Source organism: Lichenostomus cassidix, chromosome 3, assembly GCF_008360975.1.
Source record: "Lichenostomus cassidix isolate B80296 chromosome 3, HeHo_3.0, whole genome shotgun sequence".
Taxonomy (NCBI): domain Eukaryota; kingdom Metazoa; phylum Chordata; class Aves; order Passeriformes; family Meliphagidae; genus Lichenostomus; species Lichenostomus cassidix.
Window position 1 is genome coordinate 16,207,150 of NC_139483.1, and position 22,546 is coordinate 16,229,695.

Below are 22,546 nucleotides of genomic sequence, written 5' to 3' on the forward strand. Positions count from 1 at the left end.
TGCCCTCTGCTGATAGCAGAGGATAATTATCTACTGTGAGGCAGAAAAACTGATTTTTTAATCGAATCGCTCTTTTTTGATGTTGTCAGCAGCCCCACTGTTATTGCCAGGGGCTGGAGGAAACAAAATCATAGAATCACAGAATTGTTAGGGCTGGAAGGAACCTTCGGAGATCACCCAGTCCAACCCCTGCCCAGGCAGGTCACCTGGAGCAGGTGACACAGGAACGCGACACAGGTGGGGTCTGAATGTCTCCAGAGAGGGACACCCCACGCCCTCCCTGCGCAGCTGCTCCAGAGCTCTGCCTCCCTCAGTGTAAAGGAGTTCTTCCTCATGTTGGGGTGGAACTTCTTGTGTTTCAGTTTACGGGCATCGCTCCTCGTCCTGCCGCTGGGCACCAGAGGAACGCCTGCCTGGGAGCGGCATCACGCGGCCAGTGTTTATCTGCGGGAGAGCTGCTGAGCTCAGGCTCTGCCAAGAGCCTGCTCCGCGCAGGGTGCGGGACGAGGCTGTGCGGGGCTGCGGAGGGTCACGGCGGGACTCGAACTCGGTGCCCATGGAGGTAGCGCTGTCCCGCACCACGTGACGCGCCGCCGCGCCCGCCTCCCATTGATACGCTAGAGGAACCTCCAGGCCTGCCCAATCGATGCCCGAGCGGCGAATCCGGCCGGCGGGCGAGGCGGGGGTGTGCGCTCGGCGCTCGGCTGGCGCTGCCGCGGGCGGGGGCGCGGCGGGCGCGCGGCGCGTTGCGGGCGGGGGCGCGGCGGCGGGAGCGGCGGCGATGGCGGAGCCGGCGGAGAAGCTGTACCGCGCCGAGTATGCCAAGAGCGGCCGCGCCTCCTGCAAGAAGTGCGGCGAGAGCATCGCCAAGGACTCGCTGCGCCTGGCGCTCATGGTGCAGGTACCGCGTGGCGGGGCCGCCGCGGGCGGGGGACGGGCTGAGCTGGGCTGGCCGCTCCGCTCCGCTCGGTGCCGCCGGCGGCGGTGCCAACGCGGGGCTCCGCTCCGTCCGCCCGCCGCGGTGCTCCGGAGCCTCTCGGCCGCGCCTTCCGCAGCCGCGGGGGCGAGCGCAGCCTATTTTTAACAGCGGCGCCTTCGCTCGGTGCCGCGTCTGCAGCAGCGCCGGTGCCCGGGGCAGGGGGAGCCGCTCCCCCGCGCTGCAGGGCGGCTGGAGGCGAAGCGGTGCACAGTTCACCGTTCGGGGCCGTGGCGGGGGCGGGGAGCGAGCGCAGAGGCGCTTTGTTGCGTTCCGGGGCCGAGGCGAGCTTCCCGTGCCCCGGGAAGTGGCTGCGCTCGCAGCGCTCGGCGTCGGGGAATCCCTGCTCGGTGGGCGCTTTGCATACGAGACAGGAACTGGGGCCCGAGAGGTGTGGGAGGTCTGGGGCAGCCCCGGGGGCCGCAGGATGAGCGGCCGGGCCCGGGTGGTCTCGCAGAGCTGGCTGGCACATGGCAGCCGTGAAACAGCTGAACCGCAATCGGCAAACGGGCTGCGAAGGCACGGGCTGCTCTGCGCCGCTCTCACGCTGTTATTTGCCTTTTGGGGAAGAGACTGCTTGGTTTGCATTAGGAAGGAAGGGAAGAGGCCCGTCATGTATTGGCGGCTGGGAGCTGCGCGCTGACCGCGCATCCCGCCGTGCTGCGGGAGGATGCGCAGGGAATCGCGCTCCGCAGGGCAGGCACACGCTGCTCTCCTGGGAGGATGGTGTTTTGTCCCCTGGCTGCAGCAGGGAGCAGGGCGGGTGGCAGGGGGCACCTGCAGCGTGCTGGGGCGGGCTGAGTTTGGGGGTGTTGCTGTGAAAGGTAAGCAAAGGCATATGCGTGTAGCTACGGAAGGCGAGCGAGGACGTGGCGTGCGAACGCCAGCGCAAAGGATGGAGCCTGTGGCTGCAGGCTGCCCGAGGAGCCGGGTCTGGAGGACGCAGCTCGTTTGTGCTCCTGGAGAGGCACCGCTTGTGGCGGGAGAGGAAGGGCCCGCTCCCCCTGGCCCCCGCGGGGGCTCTGCCTGCCGGGCGGGGCTGGCAGGTCTGCCGGGGTTGGAGGCAAAGCTGCTTCCCCGGAGGGGAAATACCTGCCCCCGCCTTTGTTCCCCGGAGCCTCCTTCCCCTGGGAAAGATGTGGGACCGTGCGGTGCCAGGCTGCAGCGTTTGCTCGCACGTGTTCCCGCTGCCTTCCCTTTTGTCTCCCCGGCTGCCCTCAGCCGCTCGCTGGAGCTGCTCCTCCACCCTGCTCCGGCTGCTGCTCCTCGGCTTCCTCACGGTTGTTAGCCCTTCCTGTCGTGCCCAGCAGTTTAAGCTGATGCCAGGTGGGTTGCCTTTCTCAGCACGAGGGCCAGGGGTTGTGTTCTGGTTCTCCAGGGTTTGGTTTATGGAGTGAGCTCCTGGGGACCGTGACATACCTCACAGAGCTACTGCCTTTCATTGCCAGCCATCTCCCCAAAACTGCCGGCCTTACACCAAACACTTGTATTTTTATTTATTTCCCCCACAACGTCTTGAATTTGCTTGCCATTTGCTCTGCCCACTGCCAGTTTTTGTACCAGCAGAGCACACCCTGCTGCTGAGCATCCTGCTGTAAATGCCTGAATTTCACCAGGGCACGCAGGTCCTTGGTGTTTTCTTGGGGAAATCCCTGCAGAGCAGCCTCTGTGCTGGCACCAGTGCGCTGAGCTGTCCTGTAAATTGTGCAGAAGAAATTAAGGGGAAGCCCAAACTAAGGCCTTGGCTGTGTCTGCTGTAAACCCCCCAATTTGTTTTGTCTCCTCAGTGGGATCCTGGGTGTTTGGCACAGGGCAGGCACCCAGGCCCTGCAGGACCTGCACAGCTTTGCCTTTTGCTTCCAGCTGGCACTAAGCGGTTTCTGTTATCTGAATGTGCAATATGAGAGCGAATCGGTCTCTTTTTTTCTTAGTTTGTTTAGGAAACTATGGTCTAGAGATAGGTGAGCTGAGAGAAGCTGTGTAAACAAGGTCTAGCTTGCCTGGAGGTTTCGTTTCCCACACAGAGAGAACTCTTGGAGTCTAAAATGCTATGTAGAGGAGATTACTTACTGCTTGTATGGTTGCCTTAAAGACTGGGCCAGCTCTGCTCACTTTTGTACACCCCAGTGCCTTGTGCCCCCAAAGCCTTTGTGCTGGGGACAGCTCTGAGGAGTCCTCCAGGAAAACTAGACGTCTAAAACAAGCCCAGAGGTGTCCAATTTTGAGAGCCAAAACTGCATGTGAGTTACAGACACTTTGAGAGCAACTACAGGGTGGCTGCTGTGAGGGTAACTGGGTAATCCAAATCCTGTCTTGTGGGAAGAGTCCATCTGGGAATAAAAATGTCCTCTTACAGCTTGGGTAGATGGTTGGTTGTAGTTTGGGCTCCCAGCTCTCCCAGTGTCATACTGTGGTCTTCAAAACCCTTTCCTTTTCCTTCCTGCTCATGCACGAAACTCTGCTGTTGTTTTTGGCTCGGAGATCTCCCTCCTGTTAGTGAGTGGCACATGGAAGGCTTTCCTAAGTCATTAGTTCTGTATCACCAGTAATAATAATTATACGTCACTGAGTGTTATTAGTACAGCAGTTGTTTGTGTGCATTATTTGGAGCCAAACCACTGTATGATTAGTTTGCCTGGTGGGTAACTGGAGCGATGCCAGGCTGGTGCTTAATGTGTCTGAGTTGTAAGCAAGAGGAGCCGCTTGCAAAACAAGTGCTTGGTGTGGGGCAATGCTCTCTGGAGCTGTGCTTCAGGAAGGACTTGGGTGATGCTTTTGTCCTGATCACAGAATCTTGGAATGGTTTGGTCTGGAAGGGAGCCTGAGGATCATCTGGTTCCAAACCCCTTCTGTGGGCAGGGATGTCCCCCACTAGATCAGGTTGTATAGAGCCCCATCCAGCCTAGCCTTGAACACTTCCAAGGATGGAGTATCCACAGCTTCTCTGGGCAGCCTTTCCCATGCCTCACCTGCCTCACCACCCCATCATGACAAGCCCTTGTGAAAACTCCCCCTCCAGCTTTCTTGTAGGCCCACTTCAGGTATTGGCAGGTCTATAAGGTCTCCCTGGAGCATTGTCTTCTCCAACTGAACGTGCCAAACTCTCAGCCTGTCTTCACAGGAGAGGTTCTCCAACCCTCTGATCGTCTTTGTGGCCTGCTCTTGACCCCTGATGCAGGATTTTGATTGGTCTCTGGTGCTTCCCTTGAATTTTGTCTCTGCCTCCTGCAGGCTGCTCAGGAATTTCTCCAGGCCTCAATCCTTGGAGCTGTCCTTCCTATCATGTGTCTGACATGGGTTCTCCAGAATATGGACAGTTTTCTTGAGAAGTGGCTCTCAAAGGGATTGTAGAGTGAGGCCAGCAGCCTCTTGTGCTGCACAGTCTCACAGGGGCTGTTGCAGCCATGACGAGGCTGTGACCTTTTTTTTCTGCAGTAAAACAGATGGGCTGAGCAGCAGGGTGATGAACTGGTTAAGCTAGCTAAATGCTCCTTCCACGTCTGTCCCCTTTGGGACATCTCTCCAGCAGCTTGTCTGTCTTATTAGATTTTCTTCTTAGACTTTGTCCTAAATAGTATTCATCTCTTGATTTAAAGAAAAATAAAAAAGACAAATCATGTGTGTTTTCCCAGATACTCCTTTTTATCTTGGGCTTTGTTTTGTTTTCTTTTTTCCTCTTGTTTCTGCTTGAATTGTTTCATCTTGGCCTAATGTGCTTTTTTCCTAGTCACCCATGTTTGATGGCAAAGTCCCTCACTGGCACCACTACAGCTGCTTCTGGAAGAGAGCTCGAATTGTGTCCCACACAGACATTGATGGCTTCCCGGAGCTTCGGTGGGAAGATCAGGAGAAAATCAAGAAAGCCATTGAAACTGGAGGCCCTGGAGGAGGTAAGCAGAGGTCTCCTGGTGTATGGAGGTTCAGCTGGAACTGTGCTCCATCTTGCCTTGCTGTTATTATGGTGATTTGATGTCCATGTCCCTTCAGTAACTGATGTTAGAAGAATTGTCCAGGTGGCTCTGCACTCCAGGGTTAGGATGCTGGCAGTGTCATCCAGCAGTTAAATCAGTGAGGAGAAAAAGCCAAGTCAGTTGGCAGATGTATTGAAAAGTATTTCTTGTCATCATGATTGGCATATCTTGTTTTCAGTTCTTTAATATTAACTGATGCTGCTGTAGTATGTTGTTTTAATGGTACCTTCAGTGCAGGGCATGGTTATGGTGGCTCTTTGGTGCTTTTGAGCATGGACTGCTTGCCTTGCTCTGTATTCAAATTCTGGACAAGTGAGTGGCTGGAACACAAGAAGTTTGTTTAATGCCGACTGCTAACAATCTGGGACAGAGAATAAGAAAATAAGGGAATGCATATTAAAGCTGAATTCTGTATTTGCTTTGTTCTCCAGGAAAAGGAGGGGAACAGGAAGGAGGTGGCAAGGCTGAGAAGAGCCTAAATGACTTTGCTGCTGAATATGCCAAGTCTAACAGAAGCACTTGCAAAGGCTGTGAGCAGAAAATAGAAAAGGTAAAAAAGTTCTCCATCTCATTTTTTCTCCCACCAGTTGTAATTCAAACAGTGGCTTTTATTATTGCTTCCTGTCTGTCCTGCATATGGAAAGCACTTGCAGAGCTGCATTTCTGTGTCTAAGGAGCAGCTGTGTCCTGGACAGCTGACAGTAAAGGCATCCCTCAGGCATGGCAGCCTGGGCTTCACGCCTGCTGATCCCTCCTTTCACTTGTGTCTTAGAGCAGGCTGGGAACCAGCATTTCTCTGGCAAGAGAGCCACCATTAACTGCAGATTTTCCTGCTTGTTGCTGCACTGCAAACCAACTACTTGTTGGAGATCTGAAAAGTAATTTGCAGTAAGACAGGGTAAGATCATATTAGCATTGATGTTTGAGTGGTAGGGACATAAAATTAATTTTTAGAGTTGCCTTTATGGGGCTTGTTTATGTGATTTTTGCATGTTAAAGCTTACTGCAAATTGGAATAAAGACAACAGAATTACTCAGTTTGAGTGGATTTTTAACAGAAAACTTCCTAAAAAGGTGACCTTTTCAACCTAGCAGGGGTACTGAAAAAAGCAGAGGAAGTGTAGTGAAAGAGCTTGAACAAAAGCTGCAGATTTAGACAGAGGAGCTGATACTGTTTTACAGGTGTTTAGGAAACATCATGTGGGTAAGTCGATAATATTCTGCTCCTTCCAGAATGGCCTGACAATTGCTCTTGTGTCACTTCAATCTACCTCAGGGCCAGATCCGGATTTCCAAGAAGATGGTGCATCCTGAAAAGCCGCAGCTGGGAATGATAGATAACTGGTACCACCCGGACTGCTTTGTGAGCCGCCGAGCAGAGCTGGGCTTCCTCCCAGCCTATGGGGCCACCCAGCTCCTGGGCTTCAGCATCTTGAAAGCTGAAGATAAAGAAACTCTGAAGAAGCAGCTCCCAGCTACCAAGAGTGAAGGGTATGTGGTTAGTGTAAGAAATTGTGTTGTCTGGAGGAGCCACTGCTTGTAAATACATCCATGACAAATACTGTGGGACATTGTTGTCTCTGTTAAAATAATATTAATTGTAGGAGGGTTTGGTCCTTCCTGTGACCTCAGGCAGATGACAACAGACATTCCCTGTCCCTAGGAACAGGCAGTCCAGCTGCCCCCATGACTGTCTTGAGGAAATGCAGAGACCTGCAGCTGTGACTTGGAGGGCTGATGCAGGGCTTTCAACCATAAAATAATGCCTGCATAGTACAAATGGATACTGGGCTCTGCATCGTCTTGTGCGATACTGTTATCAGGGATGGTTTCTCTGCTCAAACCACTTGTAAGAGAATTGATTTGACATCTCTTATCTATGAGCTGCTGATCTGTGACAGGCACTGAATCTGATAATGGTGTTTATGGGCCATGTAGTGCTTACACTTGGATGCTTTTGTTTGCTGAATCTTTTATGGTGTGTCTGAAGTTTTCGTTGCCTTGCATTGAGATTTTCAGTGGAGGCTCTTGACAGAACTTTTACTGACAGCGAAGTGTTTCCAGGTGACTTGCCAGCTTTTGTGAATCTTTCTTCATTAATGAACTCTTTTGTTACTTGCTCTTGAAATGACTTTGCCTGAAGTCATACTTCTTAACATAAACCACTGTTGTATTGTTCCCATGGAGGAAGGAATATAAGATGTTTCTGGATCCTGCAAATAAGAAAGATTTTGTCATTGGAAAACATTGGACTCTCTGTGTATGTTTCAGACTGAATTCAGCTTTGCTTTTGCAAAGATTCATCATGAAAATGTCCAGTGAGGCTGATGTCTGTTCTCAGAAGCCTTGGCCACGTCAAATCTGGGCAGTCTTTGTCAGTAGTGGTCCTCTAGATGTACAGCTGATGTGTGTAGTGTGTAGTTCTGAGCTTTGTATGTGTGTGAATGCCATTCCTGCTGGGAAAGCTCAGGGAACACTGGAGCCTACATAAACTGACCTTTGTGAGGGCAAGAGGCTGCAGCCTCTTTATTCCTGCTTGGCAAGCCAGTGCTCCAGAAGCATTTGGCAGTGGTGTGGGTGCTCTGAGGAGAGTCCTGCTGTGCTGCAGGATGGAGGCTTTGGCCAGAGCTGTGTCAGGTTCTGTGCTCTTCACCTCACTCAGCTGAACTGGCAGAGACCAAGAGGAGCTGTGTACATCTCTTGGGCAGCCTGCTGTCTTTCCATGCGGGGATTTTACCTCTGTGTGCAATGCTTGATGTAAGCAGAAGTGCAGTATTTTAATGCACTTACAGCTTTTCAAGTAGTCCTTTGCTTTTTGTGCTGAGATGCGAATTCTGCTTTGTCCTAGAACAGTGAGTTTAATGGGGTTATTTGTAGTTTTCTCCCACATCCTCAGCAAAGCTCTAGAGATCTGGCTGTGTAAGTGCTTCTCTTGTCTGCCCTGACTCTGCTTTTCTGGGCCACTTCTGGGATGCTATGCTAAACATGAAGGTTTTGTAAAGAAAGGCCACAAAGCAGTTTGCCAAGTCACTGTGTAAATAAAAGCCTAGAATTGCAATGGAAAAAAGCTTACATGGTGATGTAGGGTAATGTGAACCAGCGCCTCACGCCAGAAAAGCAGCAGGATGTCTCATCTTTCCTGCTTTCCAAGCATTGCCTGAACAAGCCCCTGAACCATGAAGGTGCTGGCTGGCTCTTAGTATGTTGTTTTATATGCTCTTAATGCTGCACTACCTTCTGCTGTTTGGGCTGTGTGCTTGAGCCAAGGGTGCAAAGGGTCAATTGGAAAAATAGTTGTCTGTCAAACAAACTGAATGAGCGAGAGTGGGAATAAATAGCATGAGTGGAGAGGAGTGGTGTGCTGACTATCTGGTGATTTTGCTGCCAAGAAAGCACAGAAGTTGTGGAGAAGCCAAAAGAACACTCCAGAAACCTGAGATGCAGTTACCTCTGATAATTTACCTTGTGTGTTCGATCAGATAACAGAAATTAACAACAGATATTACATCTTGCAGAAATTTTGTTACAGCATCTGTTGCAAGTGAGATTCTCAAAATTATCTTTAAAGATATTTTTAATTGTGCTGGGCTCAAATTATATTTTGACTCAATTCTGTGCAATTCAGATGTGACACATCCAAATTCAGGTGCTGCTAGTGTATGTCCAGCCCATAGTGCAAGGAGAATCTCAGACATTGGGACTGCCCCGTGAGCCTTTTGTGCAAGGGTGGCATTGTGACGTGCCTTTCCCAGATGGGAGAGGTGAGGTGCCAAGCAGGGCTACCAGGAATTAGTTGGAAAATTCTTTCCTTGTGAAGGCCAAATATGGGAAGATTTACTGCAAGGATCCTGGCTCCTTTCCTCAGCCAGTTCTGGGTGAGACTCTTTGACTCTCCCTTGGGCTGTGGGCTGTCCTGCCTAAGCACCAGCACTTTGCATGCCTGGGAAAGGAGGATCTTGTGTCCTTGCCTGCAGCTTCTCTGTGGAAAGAATGCTTGTATGCTTGTGTAGGAAATGCAGTATCAGCTTGTGAGCTCCCTTGGACAGTATTTCTTTGGTAGTGTTTTGCCCTCCTGCTCTGAGCTGTAATACTTCCTGTATTTTCTGCCCCTCTCATTTGGGTAGAATTGCTGCCCAGGACAGGAACAAAGTGTCACTCTAGAGATGTCACACAGCGCTGGATTAGCTGCACAGGTTGCCTGAGGCAAATGCTAAGTCCTCAGGTCACCAACAGTCTGGCAGTGCTTTACGGGGAGGAGGTGACAAGTGGAGTTCTTGTTCCTCCCTGCGTGGTCTGCTTGCTTCATCCAGAGTTGCTGTATCTGTCCTTTCCACCTGAAACGTGAAAAATAAAGTAGATGGTCAGGAAGGGACAAGCTAGAGTGGTGGACAGGCTATACTTCCTTCTTCATCTTCTCTGAGGTTGGACCAAATTTTGTGTGTCCCTCATGAAGGTGATAAGTGGTTTGGATTGCCTGGGAAGTACCAGTCCTTTCAAGCAAGCTATTGGCTGTACCTGTTGGAGGTTGAAGGCTGTCCCTTGCCCAGCAGGAGAAAGGGTGTACACAGTAGCCCTCAGCTGCTGTGAGCAGCACACAAGTGTTTGGGCCAAGGATGGAAGATCCTTGTGTGTGTTTTCTTAATGTGTGTCAGTGAGGGTGTATTTACTGATTGTTCTAAAATGTGTTGTTTTGGGAAGATGCGAGATGAATTCAGCTTTGCCATTCCCTTCTTCAGGCTATTTAAAATGATTAGTGTTTGCTTTAGCCTGGGGCACAAAAGAGAAGATGGTGACCAACAGCTTTATGCCTCCCTGCAGTTGGGATGATCCCTCCCACTCCCTGGTTTGTTCCTGTAGCTGGAGCAGGTACAGTAATCCCTCTGTCTGAGAGAGCAGCTGCTGTCCCCTTGACTGTGAGGAGAAGCTGCCAAAAGTGTGAGTCCCTGCTGGAATCTGGATGCTTTCCCTGGGTCACAGAGCCTCTCAGAGTAATCGCCTTCCAGCGGCTGCTGTGCTGGATTTGCTCCTTTTGGAGATGAGGAGACAAGTTACATTATGGGAGTGAGTGCTGACTTGCTGGAGACAGCCTGGCTGTCAGCAAACACTGCAGATACTCTGGGCTGAGCACCCCTCCTAAGCACTTAGATCACTAAACCCCTGGCTTGGGAAGGTGCAGCACGCTTTGCACTCAGGCTGATACGTTTTTCACAGATTCTGTTGTGTACCCCTGACTCTGTTAAAACCTAGGGAAGTCACTGTCCCTTTGGTGGGGCTCAGTGGATGCTCCGGTCTTGCTCCCTGCAGGGGCTGCAGCCTGGGAGAAGAGAGAACATGCTTGGCCAGGGGACTTTTGAAAGCACTGTGTGTGCTGGAGCCAATCCTGCCACGCTGGTTTCCTCTTGCCTGATTTAGAGCACAGGATGGAGCTTTTCTCAAGCATTTGCTGGCAGCACAGTGTGGCTGTTTCCCTGCTGTACAGGGGGATGTACAGCATAGCCCCTGCTCATTGATGAGACCTGGCAGGGGCACAGCTGGAAGATGAGCTCCTCTGCAAAACCAGCGCCTCAGAAAGTCTTGCAAAGTGCTCTGAACCATGGTTTGGTCAGAGGTGCTAATGATGGGCTGTTGTGGCCACTGCAAATGAAATGAGCACTTGGGCCCAGTTTTAGGACCAGGACAGTCACTAGAACATGCAGGTCTCATGCGGGAGTCTCTGGGAGGAGAGTACCTCCTGACATCTTCCTACAGCTTTACAGCTGTCATACAGAGTTAGTCTTAATGGGAGCAAAGTCCTAGAAAGTGAACTGTTTAAAATTGTAAGTAGGAGAGCAGTCGAGAATGTCAACTTCATGACTTAACCATCAGCCACAGCTTATAAAGTTGAGAGAGAGGCTTTTGTAAAAAGAAACCTGGCTGATGTTTCATAACAGAAAGTAGCTTTATCAAAATGGAGTGTGAGATCTAAGCTGTGTTCATACTCTGCACTGAGCTACAGGCTCATCCTACCTCAATTTTGCCCATCAAGGGCAAAATTTCCCTTGGTACCCTTATGAGGAGGGCACGTGCTCCAGGCAGATGAAGGCGATGACATGACTCTGGAAATGTAAATGATCTTCCTCTGAGGTGCCTTGTCACTCTGAAGTCTGCCAAAATTCCCCCAGTTTTCATTTGGCTTTCTTTTTCCAGTCTTCCTTGAGCAGTGTTTTCTGTAACTTTTCTCTGCAGCTCTAAGGCCCCAGCAAACAGCAATGAATTTACACACACACAATTCCTGACAGGACCTCACAAAACCGCTGTGGGCCTGGGAGCACTTTCCAAATAGAAACTTCCACCTGTTTGATGTCAGAGGCCTGACTTAATTCCAGTCTGAAGAGAATCTAGATGGGAAATTCCTAGTTTCTCAGTGTGTTAGCTCATTAAAGTTACCCTGTTCGCTCTCTTTTATTTCAGTATGGACTGTCTAAGCTGATCAAGCTGTTGATTCAGCTGAAAGACACTGTGGTCTTTTAATCTGCATTGCTACACCTCCCCAGGTTTGGAGAGCTATTCAGTGATCCTTAGGTATGCATTTGGTGTAACTCATACAGGTGTAGATGAATATGCCTGGAAATGTTGCATTCTTTCACGTGCTCTTCTGCCAGACCATACAGTTACCCCGTGGAAAAGCTCTAAGTGTACCTGACCTGATTAAGGCAGCTCACATTGCAGAGCCAAGTGCATTGTCTATAATCTAGCACTGAGGAATTTGAAGAATGGGTTTGTCTGCCAAAACTGAGGGTTTTCAAGCCTCTGCAGATATCAGCAGTCAGTAATCTGAGCTCTCGTAACTACTGGACAGCCATTTCAGTAACTTCCTTTCATCTGTGTGTGGTTTTGTTTTGTTTTTCTCTGTTAGAAAGAGAAAAGGAGAAGAGGTAGATGGAAATGTGACTGCGAAAAAGAAGCAGAAAAAAGAAAAAGAGAAAGAATCAAAGCAGGACAAACAGCTGAAGGTGAGTTTTAGCTGCTCACATCCTAAGAACTGCTCTGTTGGAAGAGCACAGTGTCAGGCACTAACTGAAGAGCTGTAGCCTCTAGAGAAGGCAGTACCTTGTACCCAGACAGAGCAGTTGCAGCACAGATGGTCCTTGTGTCCTGGCACAGGAGGTGCCCTGTCACTAAGGCTTTGCTGAAGGCAATTCAGCCTGCCCCTTTCTCTCGAAAGACAGGAAGGATATTCTCTAGGACTTGTGCTTATTGGATTTAAATAGATTAGGCTAAACGCCTTTCTTCTGAGAGGCTGGCTCTGTGCTCCTTGTATCATCTGGCTGTGGTGGCTGAAGCTTGGAGCCCAAGCACTGATGCAGAAGAGCTTGGAAAACAATTAGTAGCTCACTGTAAAAATTAAACAGATAAAATGCACAACTGGATTAATGACAAATTGTATCTTCTTTACCTTCTGGGGAGATGTGTTCAGTTCTTGGTACAAATTGTGATAGATCACAGCTTCATATCTTTCACTTTCTAGAATATTGTGGGATGAATTCCCAGTAGAGCTTCAAGAATTTTGTATTTATTGCAAGTTCCCAAGAAAAAAATTAGCAAGCTGCTTTTGCTGCAATTGAAGTCTTAATGGAGGTGTAGAGAAACGGTGTGGCTGGCTTTGAACAGAAGTTTTTCTATGGTGCAGTTTTGTTTTGTTTTGGTTTGGTTTTTTTATGGTGTTGGCAGCACTTTAATTTTCAAAAAACCCAGCTGAGATGTTTTTAAGGTTTTGCTGCTGCAGTACAGATGTTTAGGACAAATAGAGGCACTTTGTGGATCAGAGTTAACTTTGGGCTCACTTTTTTTAATAGCATTTCATCAAGCATGATCATTAACCCTGAAAATTAAATCATTTAAGCAAGTCAACCACTTCTTTTGGGGTATGTGGCTAGCACAGGTTTTTTCCCACGAGAATTCTTCTTGTGTTTTATAAATAAAGATAAAGTTTGGATGTTGTTGGAACAGTGTCCCAGAACTTGGACAGTGCAGGCCTGGCCAATCAGGCCTGGGGGAAGGCTTCTGACTGACCAATCTGGGTGACTTTTGAGAACTCTATATATGTGATGAAACCAAAACAATAAAGGTCATTCCTTCTTGCCACTGAGAACTGGTGTTTTCGTTACTCTGCTAGCTGCTCAACAGCGACAGGGGTAGTCCGCATTTTTGACTGTACCCAGTGGATAACATTCAGAAACTATCTGAGATACTTTAGGATGCTTCCTTGCTTCCCAACCCTTTCAAGTTTTGTGGAAAGGCCCAAAAGGATGTGCATGCTCTTCTGCACTGCTGCAAGTGTCTGATCTGGTAGAAATTCCTCTAATGCTTAGTCATCATAAAAAAAGATCAGTGGTGATCGGCATTTCTGATTTTTGTTTTGATGGAAGCATCAAATGCAGCTACATCCCCACTGTTGTCAGTGTCAATTAGGTAGGTGAAGTTTGCAAAGAATCTTGAGAGCTTTCTCAGTAAGGGCACTGACATTTTAAGGATGTGACTTTAAAGATCTGTTCTAGCTGTTTGGTAAAATGTTTGACTCTCTGTTTTGGTAAAGCTACTGGTTCTTGGAGCTCTTAATCTCACAATCTGCATTTAAGATAACCTGGGTTTGCTGAAACCTTGTGCACATACTGCAGTTTTAGGATTGTTCTTAGCTACTTGCAATCAATTACTGTCTAAGCTGCTGGATTTTGTCAACAGGAGCAGACAGAACTGATCTGGGGCATCAAGGATGAGCTGAGGAAGGTCTGCTCTACTAATGACCTGAAAGAGCTGCTGATTGCCAACAAGCAGGAGGTCCCCTCGGGGGAGAATGCCGTGAGTTGATTGTAGTTGCTCTGCATGTTTGTGGGGTCTTGGAATTGGTGAAGCTGACCTGGCCCAGTTCAGTCTGCAAGGTCCACGAGTCTGAAGCATATTCCTATCACAACACTTAAAGAAGTTTGGTGCAAAGCTCAGTCTTTCTGTCCCAGGACTCTGATATTGCTGTTACACTTGCTTGTGAAGGGTGGTGTGGTGGTGAGTGATGCTGAATTCAGCACCTTTGTCGTGGTGTAGTGCCCTTATTCTGCTGTGCTCAAAGTGATCCATATTTTTTTTGGCGCTGGCTCTTCATGGGCAGGTCAGTTAAGGCACTTCACGTTGCTTCCCTCAACTGTTAAAATATGCTAAATGAAGCAAAAACCGTACAAATTCTTTCTCAGTTTCTTTTTTAAAACCAGTCAATTTCAGTATATGTAACTTGTGAAAGTCTGCTCTCTTTCAGAACCACATACTGCTTTAAGTATTTGTATTTATCAAGACTTTTTGTAGGGAGTGTGGGCTGGGATGTGGGAAGTGTCTAGACTCAAAATGGTCATAGGATACTCTTAGGCAGGGAAACCTGGACTTGTCTGAGCCTACATTCCCTCCTACATACTCATGTGCTCAGATGCAGTAGGTTGTCTCCTCCCTGGCTGTTCTGGCACAGCAGCCTGGTCAGGTGCTGTGTGGTAGGTATGTTCTCCTGAACCATAGGATTATAGAAAGGGTTGGATTGGAAGGGACTCTAAAGATACCCCTGCCATGAGCAGTGATACCACCCCCTAGATCAGGTTGCTCAAAGCCTCATCCTGTCTTGAACACTTCCAAGGATGGAGAATCCACACCTCCTCTGGGCAACCTGTTCCACTGCCTCACCACCCTCAGAGTGAAGAATTTCTCCCTAATACCCAATCTAAACCTATGTTCTTTCAGTTTAAAGCCATTCTCCTTGGTCCCGTCAGTACATGGCCTTGTAAAAAGTGCCTTGCTGCTCTGTTGTAGACCCCATTTAGGTTCTGGAAGGTCCTATAAGTTCTCCCTGGAGCCTTCTCTTCTCCAGGCTGCACAATCCCAGATCTCTCAGCCTGTCTTTGTAGGAGAGATGCTCAAACCCTCTGGTCACGGCCTTGTTCTGGTGGGAGCCCCAGATCTGGATGCAGCACTCCAGGTGGGGTCTCATAAGAGCAGAGTGAGGGAAAGAATCACCTCCCTCTTCCTGGAGAGGAGAGACTGAGCCAGGGGTGTGAGCAGGAGAAACCTTGTGTCATGCCTCTGAGGCATTGTATATCCATCAGCACGGGTGAGAGGCTTGGTTTATGTTCAGAGTGTGTGTGATGTGCTGGAAATGTCTGTGCCAGCAGCCTGGCAGTTGTGTTCTCGTGCAGCCCAGGGTAACACAGTGTGTGCTTCCAGCCTCCTCCTGCCATGACCTGCTTTGTGTTCTTTGTTGCTTTAGATCTTGGACCGAGTAGCTGATGGGATGGCATTTGGAGCTCTGCTTCCCTGCGAGGAGTGCAAGGGGCAGTTTGTGTTCAAGAGTGACGCTTATTACTGTTCAGGGGATATCACTGCCTGGACCAAGTGCGTTGCTAAAACACAGACTCCCAACAGGAAAGACTGGGTAATCCCCAAGGTGGGTGTTTACTGCATATTTGATGTTCTGAAGCACATTTCTTGCCTGATTGAACCTGCAGCAGTCAGTGCTGGATGCCAGAGAGCAGAGTCTGCTGCGGCGCTGAGCAGCTGTGACAGCGGGGAAGTTCTATCACAGCCACATCCCTCCAGGAGCTTCCAGCTAATGCATAAATAAATCATATTTTTTCCAGTAGCACTAAATTGAAAGAGATGTTGCTGATTTGCTTTGAAACTCATCATTTACCCTCTACTAATTTTGTTTTTCCAGTCAGTGGTGTGGGGTTTTGTCCACCTTGGCGTGAATGTCTCGAAAATCATTTCCAAGATGTGCAGTAAATGCCAACATCTGGCCAGTGCTCAATTTATCCTTTAAATCTTTGTGTTTATTGGTTGGTTTTAAACTCCGCTTATGCTTCCATCCCACAGGAGTTTCGGGAAATTCCTTACCTGAAGAAATTTAAATGTAAGAAGCAGGACAGGGTGTTCCCTCCAAATGCTGCGACTGTGAACTCGGCACCTCCTCCCTCTGCATCTGCTCCTTTGTCAGAGACTGTGTCTGCACCCAGAGGTGAGTGTCTGGCTGGGCATGGATTGGTGGAGCTCAGGATAACGTTCACACTGCCATTCCCAGCCAGACAAACATGCCACCCCGAACAGTCCCACTGTTCTCCTGCCCTCAAGCAGGCAGAGCTCTCCTGGTAAAATAGTGTCTCATTGCTTCATCTTCCTAGCACAGGTAGGCCCTGATACATTGGATTGCCTGGGGTCATGGGCTTGAGGTCCTGTTGTTTACTCACAGATCATTTTGAGTGTTTCTTGATTGTGAGGAAGTGATGCAAATGATGCAGTGAATCAGAAACTTAAAGGCTGATGTTGCAAATTGTGTCTTAAGGTTGACCTTGTACAAAATGCCTTCTTGCATGGTTTCTTGGGGGACATCCGGGGACCTCCATAGTACTAGATCTTCCACATCATTTTAGGTTTTAAGCGCAAGGGGATTTTTGTTTGTTTTGTTTTTAAATTCTCCATTGAGATTTAGCTTTACCAATTACTGACTCTCTTTATGCAAAAATAAATGTGCTGTCTCCAGCCCACAAATTGGCAAAAGGTTGGATTTCAGAAACTCCCTGTAGGTTGCTGGGATGAATTGTCTGCTTTGGCGATATAGCCTGTCTATTAAGAACTATGTTGGCTTCTTTCTTATTCAGTTTTTCTAGTTCTGGCCATAATTTTGGGTGCAGGGCATTATTGTTACTTGGTTTAAAAGGTGGGAGTAATTCTGCACAGTTAACTTTAGCCAGATCATGTCATTTTAGTAATGAAGAACAAGTAACCCAAGTCTTTTTTCTGATTAGCAAATGGATTCCAGCCTCCATGTCCCCTGAAAGTAAACTCAGAAGGTTGACCAGATTTAAAGCCAGGTTGCTTTGTTTGCTAACAACCAAACTAATCTGAGTTGAGGGGAGAAGAGGAAACGCAACTATCAGTTAGTCAGAGTTGATAGCATTTATCTTCAGCAGTGCAAATATGCTCTTAGACACTTGCCATGTCCTGGACCAGCCTGAATTGCAATGTTGACATGATGGGATGGAGCCTCAGATGGTAACCAGTTTGCTCCTGACTTCTTATGGGGTTTGCATGATAGAACCTTTACTGTCTATAAGATGAAGACTGGAACACTGTTGCTTGAGAGGTAATTCTCTCTGCAGCCCCTCAAAAAGATTTCCTTTTGTAAAGGCAGGAGCTTTCATGTGACACTGAGTTTCTACCATGCTATCCAGGCATCAAAAGAAAAGGGAAGCAGAGCACAGTCTCTAGTACCCCAGTGCTGAAGCAGACTTACTCTTTTTACTTGACAAAACAAACCAAGAAAAGGGCAAATATGCCAACATACCATTTCCCTGTTTTCCATTCCTTCTGTTTGTTGGCAGCTTCTGAGCCTCATTGCCTTTCCTCTGGGAAGGAGAACTTCCTCTTGTTTGCTTAGCACAGGTCAGACCTTGTCCCCTTGTCTCCCTGCCAGCTGAGCTGTTTGTAGAGAGGGGGGATGCTGTCCCTTTGTGTTTGTTGTTGCTTCAGGGGACTCTGTGTCTGTTGCTAATGTGTCATTTCCAAACCTTTAGACAAACCACTGACCAACATGAAGATCTTGGTTGTTGGGAAGCTGTCAAAGAACAAGGAGGAGGTGAAGAGCATTGTGGAGGACCTGGGAGGAAAGATGACGACAACAGCCAACAAGGCCACCCTGTGCATCAGCACACAGAGTGAGCAGCCATGCCCTGGTTATTGGTGGCTCTGGTAACAGCTGAGCAGATTAGAGGACATGTGCCCTCAGAGCTGTCTGGGGATCAGTGTTTGGATTGGGGGAGTGGTTTGTGTGCACACATGGCCTGAGTGTGCTTGGAAAAGTAAAGACAGATGTGTGCTGTTTGGGTTTTGCTTACCCAGCAAGTTAGCCTGGCAGGCTGTGCCTTCAGGCTCTCTTGGGTCAGTGGCAGCTGGGGTTTATGTGCAGACCATGGTGGGTGTGCAAGCCACCCTCACTGGCATGAGGGGTGCTGGGAGCTGTGTCCGTGCTTGCCTTGGAGAATCCCCAGAGCTGACTGTGAGGGCACTTGTTTGCTCTGCTGGCACCTTAGAGTCTACTCTTGCTCTGTGTTGGAGTCATGGTGCAAACTGGCAGCTGAGGTGGGAGATCTGCTCCCATCCATCAGAAAGTCCAGCCAGGCTCTGGGAAGGGAAGAGCTGGACCAGCCAGATAAAACAGGAGTGTTCCTGCTCTAGCCCAGGCTTCAGCTTTGAGCTGAGGAGAAACTTGGCTCTCCAAAGAGCATGGTGAATCCAAAATGTAGTGGAACTGTGTTTTCACAAAGTGTTACAGAGCCCTGAATCATGACCAGAGGAAGAGGCTAAAGTCTAAAACATCACTGATGCATTTTTTTTCTCCCTTTCCTATCCTGCCTCTGCAGAGGATGTGGAGAAAATGAGCAAGAAGATGGAAGAAGTGAAGGAGGCCAAAGTCCGTGTGGTCTCGGAGGCGTTTCTTCAGGATGTGAAATCTTCCAGCAAGGACTTCCAGGAGCTTGTGTCTCTTCATGCACTTTCACCTTGGGGTGCAGAGGTGAAAATGGAGCACGAGGAAATGGCTGTGGATGGCAAGAGCAGCAAGCCCCCGAGTACAAAGAGTGCTGGGAAGGTCAAAGAAGAACAAGGTGAGGAACAATGTGGTTGTTTCTCCACAGGCCTGTTCAGTACTGTGCATGCACAAAGCAAACCTGGGTATGGTCTGTCCTTACCCTTTTCTTGAATTTTCTGTCCTCTTTCTCATGAGAAGTTTATATAATGGACCTCAGAGCAAGACTAGCTTTAACTAAACATCAAACTGTCTCTTGAGCTGGCTCTTGTTTCCCCTACTTCAGTCTGCCCAGGCTCCCTCATCAGTCCAGTCTCTACCTCATAACACATCACCTTCTCTGCCAGTTTGGGTCAGTGTTGCAGCTCCAGGGAGGTACTGTGGCACCAAGATGACAGACACTACCCAGGGGGTGTTGGCAAGTGAGAAGATACTGGGGTCCAGAGCACTGAGTCTCTGTGCTACTTGATTTAGAACATAATATTTTTTTAACAGAGGAGGAAGAATATCAGTGGCATTGCTCACCAATGCCATAGAGAGCTTGCATTATTAACACTGGATGGTGAACAAAACCATCACATTTGCTCACTTCTCTTCAGAACCTGTTTTCTGTGTCCTCCAGGTGGAGGTTTCTGTCACACAGTTGGGTGTGTTATTGCCAGACTGTCTCACTGCAGCAGCATCCCCAATGAATCTGAACACTCCCCATGCCCTGTGAGGTTTTTAAATCCCACTTTCACATTTGTGGTTGTGTTTATCTGCAATGCAGGTGAAAAAATGATACGGTCCACCCCTTGGGGCCAGGAGAAAAGAAATAGATAGAATCTGGGGAGATGTAATTTTTCATTTACTTGGTGGGCTGGGGGCTGTGATTTGACTGCTAGAGCTGGGTAGAAAAAGCCATTGAAATCAGTATGCTCATATACTGGGAATCTGATTCACCTTAGGGTGATAATTATGCAAATAGAGAATTTTAAGGTTGATTTGAGTCAGACTGTGTTGCTCACCTAAGAAAAAAATTAACTGTCTTTCACTGCAGGACCTAGCAAGTCTGAAAAGAAAATGAAGCTAACAGTGAAGGGTGGAGCAGCAGTAGATCCTGATTCTGGTGAGTGATAACAGTGCCTGTGCCTGTACCACCCACAGTCTTCAGGATGCGTGATGGTTTGCAAAATGTTTTTTTCTGTGAAATGATGAGAGTTCCATAAAGGAGCATGAATTTTTAAACCTTTTTCATTGCTCTCAAAGGAAGCATAATGATTGACATTTGTGGCTAGATATTCCAGGATTTTCTAGTGCAGCTGTCATCAGAAAGACCACTTAAACTAGGGCGTGCACCTTGTTCAGCTTCAGCAGTGTCTGTCAGTGCAGTGAAAAAAGGCCCAGCCAGCAGAGGACACAGCTTTGGCATGAGCATCTGCTGATGCTGCTCTCCAAACCTGTGGTGCATGGATGTTTTGACAATTTGTACTGCATCCAAGGCCAGGCTTTGGTTTGCATTCCACTTGCTAATGGGACACCTGCAGAGCTGCATCTCTCCTGAGGATTCCTTCAGCTGGCCATGCAGTGTTAGATCCTAGATTTTAGATCACCCTCTAGCAAAGGTTATAACGTTTTTTCCTCTAATTAGGATTGATGCTCACTCCAGTTTATCTAAAGGTATGTGCTCACAATTCATTAAAAGGAAAACATGCTCCAAGTAGTTTTGAATGAGCTGTGTGGTTACTGTTTTTGCAGTATTTTTTAACACTGCTGCATGAAACATTTGGATGAGTGCAAATGCAGAAAGAAGAGCAAAAACAGTAACCTCCTCCTCTGTGTTCTAATTTGTTTCTTCCCTGCAGGTTTGGAGGATTCTGCTCATGTCTTTGAAAAGGGTGGGAAAATTTTCAGTGCAACCCTGGGACTAGTAGATATTGTGAAAGGTACAAATTCCTATTATAAACTGCAGCTGCTAGAGGATGACAGAGAGAACAGGTGAGTTTAGTTTTCCATTTAAATACTTTCGTTCACTTTTTTCTAATAAGTACTGGATTTTTGACACTCCAAAGGCCAAGTATGAGTAAAATGTCTTTGGGTAGATAATGGATTGGTATATTTACTTGAAAAAACCCCACTGCAACACAAACGTAAAGAAAACAAACCAAAACTAAAAGAACTCCTCCAAACCTACCAAACAAGCCACCCTTGGAGAAATCTCTGCTCTGCATGGAGACATTCTTTGTGGTGTTGATGAAACCTAAGGTGGGTTTTTTTCCTCATATTCTCTAACTTAATTTTGTCCTCTAAGTGCAGAGCTGTAACTTTGGGAAACAAAACCAGATTCTGGCTGTTCTACCACATTGTTAGCCTGAATTGTGTGCCTGAAGCGTAACAAAATGCACTGAAATAGTCAGGAGCTGATCGTGTGTTTAGCTTTCCAGTCTCCTTAGGTACATGGCAGAGCTGTCCTGTGGTTTCATTGCTGATTAGATAAAGAGATGGAGAGGGTTCTTTAAAATTAAACTGCCCCTGCCAAACACAGAACTCCAGGGTAGCAACAACCCTGGTTCAGCTCCAGATTTATTGCACTTCACCATGTTCATAATAAGCTTTTGTTGCTGCCTCGTGTGTGTGAGGTTGTATCAATTCTGTGATTCAGTACATGGAGGGATTTCAGTGCCTGCAATTCATACCTGACATATTGGAAAGGTTGATTAATTGTGTCCCCATAAATACTACAGCTCACCCGAGGTGGTGGTAGTAGTACTAACAAATAGTTGATTTATTGCTGGTTTCTCTAAAATACTGAACTCCAGGGCCTGAGGCTTAAAGATGCATTGTCTTTGTTTTTCAAATGCATGACCCCAGTAGTCTGAAGATTTGTATTTGCAAAATATTAAGACTGAAGAGGTGTTAGCCTCTCTTTCCCTGCTGTGGACCCATTTATCCTCAGGGCTGTAATTCTGGTGTGTTAAAACTGGGCATTTTTCATGCCACTTCTTGGACATGTGCTGACTCCTCTGTTAATTTCGCACAAGCACTGATATAGAGTGTCTTCCATAAAATGAATGGTATGGAAATAGCTGATAGCACTGCAGTAGCTGATGCCTTTTCTTCTCTCTTATTCCATTTCTCCAGATACTGGGTGTTCAGATCCTGGGGCCGTGTGGGCACCATAATCGGCAGTAACAAGCTGGAGCAGATGCCATCAAAAGAAGATGCCATTGAACACTTCCTGAATCTGTATGAAGAGAAGACTGGCAATTCTTGGCATTCAAAGAACTTCACTAAATATCCCAAAAAATTCTACCCACTGGAAATAGATTACGGACAGGTAAACCTGAAATGCCCCTATAATAAGTGGAGCATTGCTGATATTCCTGGCTGTCTCTGTTCTGTTCTGTGCTTGCTCTTGGATCACTCACACTGAACAAACCAGAGAAATGAAGAGCACCTGTTGCATCTCTTCTGTGCTACAGGGGAGAGCTGTAGATCAAGGAGTACCATCCATTAAAATAGACCTGTTGGGAAACTAAGGAGTTTTCTCTTATCAAGTCTGATGTCCCTTCAATGCTTGTTCCTGTTTGCTCTGTAATTTTAAGGATATTTATTTGAGCCTAATTCAGCAGTCAGTTCACATACATCCTGTCTCAAAACTTGATTTTTTAAAATTTAAAATAGATACTTCTCATCTGTCTTCTGCCTCCAAAGTCCTCCCAAGTGCTGAAGCAGCTCCTATGCAGCATTCCATTTCATGCACATACTGAGCAGGCTGAGAAAGAGAAATTATTCACTGACAGTAAGATTTGGCTATTTAGACAGCTAAGCTAAATAAGAATTCTCTTCCTTTTTTCCAGTGGGGGGTTTATGTGTTTATTTAAAGGCATACTTGTAACCTGAACTATTTTCAGACTAAATAGTTGAATACTGTTAATACCTATAAAGTTGCCAGAGAACATATTTTCAAGATGTTGTGTTTTTCTGTGGCCAGATTAATGGATATCATCTTTCAGTGCAAAGCAGTTG

The 22,546-nt window shown here is 47.6% G+C and overlaps 1 protein-coding gene across 1 annotated transcript in view; it reads left to right on the top strand.

Annotated features, from left to right (window-relative positions):
- Positions 1 to 750: 750 nt before the first annotated feature.
- Positions 751 to 22,546, top strand: part of PARP1 (poly(ADP-ribose) polymerase 1) — a 32,913-nt gene continuing 11,117 nt past the window's right edge. The window contains exons 1-13 of the mRNA XM_085054669.1: positions 751 to 901; positions 4,704 to 4,866; positions 5,379 to 5,497; positions 6,224 to 6,438; positions 11,843 to 11,939; positions 13,669 to 13,785; positions 15,227 to 15,403; positions 15,832 to 15,973; positions 17,529 to 17,669; positions 18,375 to 18,617; positions 19,578 to 19,646; positions 20,383 to 20,515; positions 21,659 to 21,854. Coding sequence (XP_084910795.1) covers positions 782 to 901; positions 4,704 to 4,866; positions 5,379 to 5,497; positions 6,224 to 6,438; positions 11,843 to 11,939; positions 13,669 to 13,785; positions 15,227 to 15,403; positions 15,832 to 15,973; positions 17,529 to 17,669; positions 18,375 to 18,617; positions 19,578 to 19,646; positions 20,383 to 20,515; positions 21,659 to 21,854 — 1,932 coding nt within the window. The 5' untranslated portion in view covers positions 751 to 781. The remainder of the gene's footprint in view (positions 902 to 4,703; positions 4,867 to 5,378; positions 5,498 to 6,223; positions 6,439 to 11,842; positions 11,940 to 13,668; positions 13,786 to 15,226; positions 15,404 to 15,831; positions 15,974 to 17,528; positions 17,670 to 18,374; positions 18,618 to 19,577; positions 19,647 to 20,382; positions 20,516 to 21,658; positions 21,855 to 22,546) is intronic.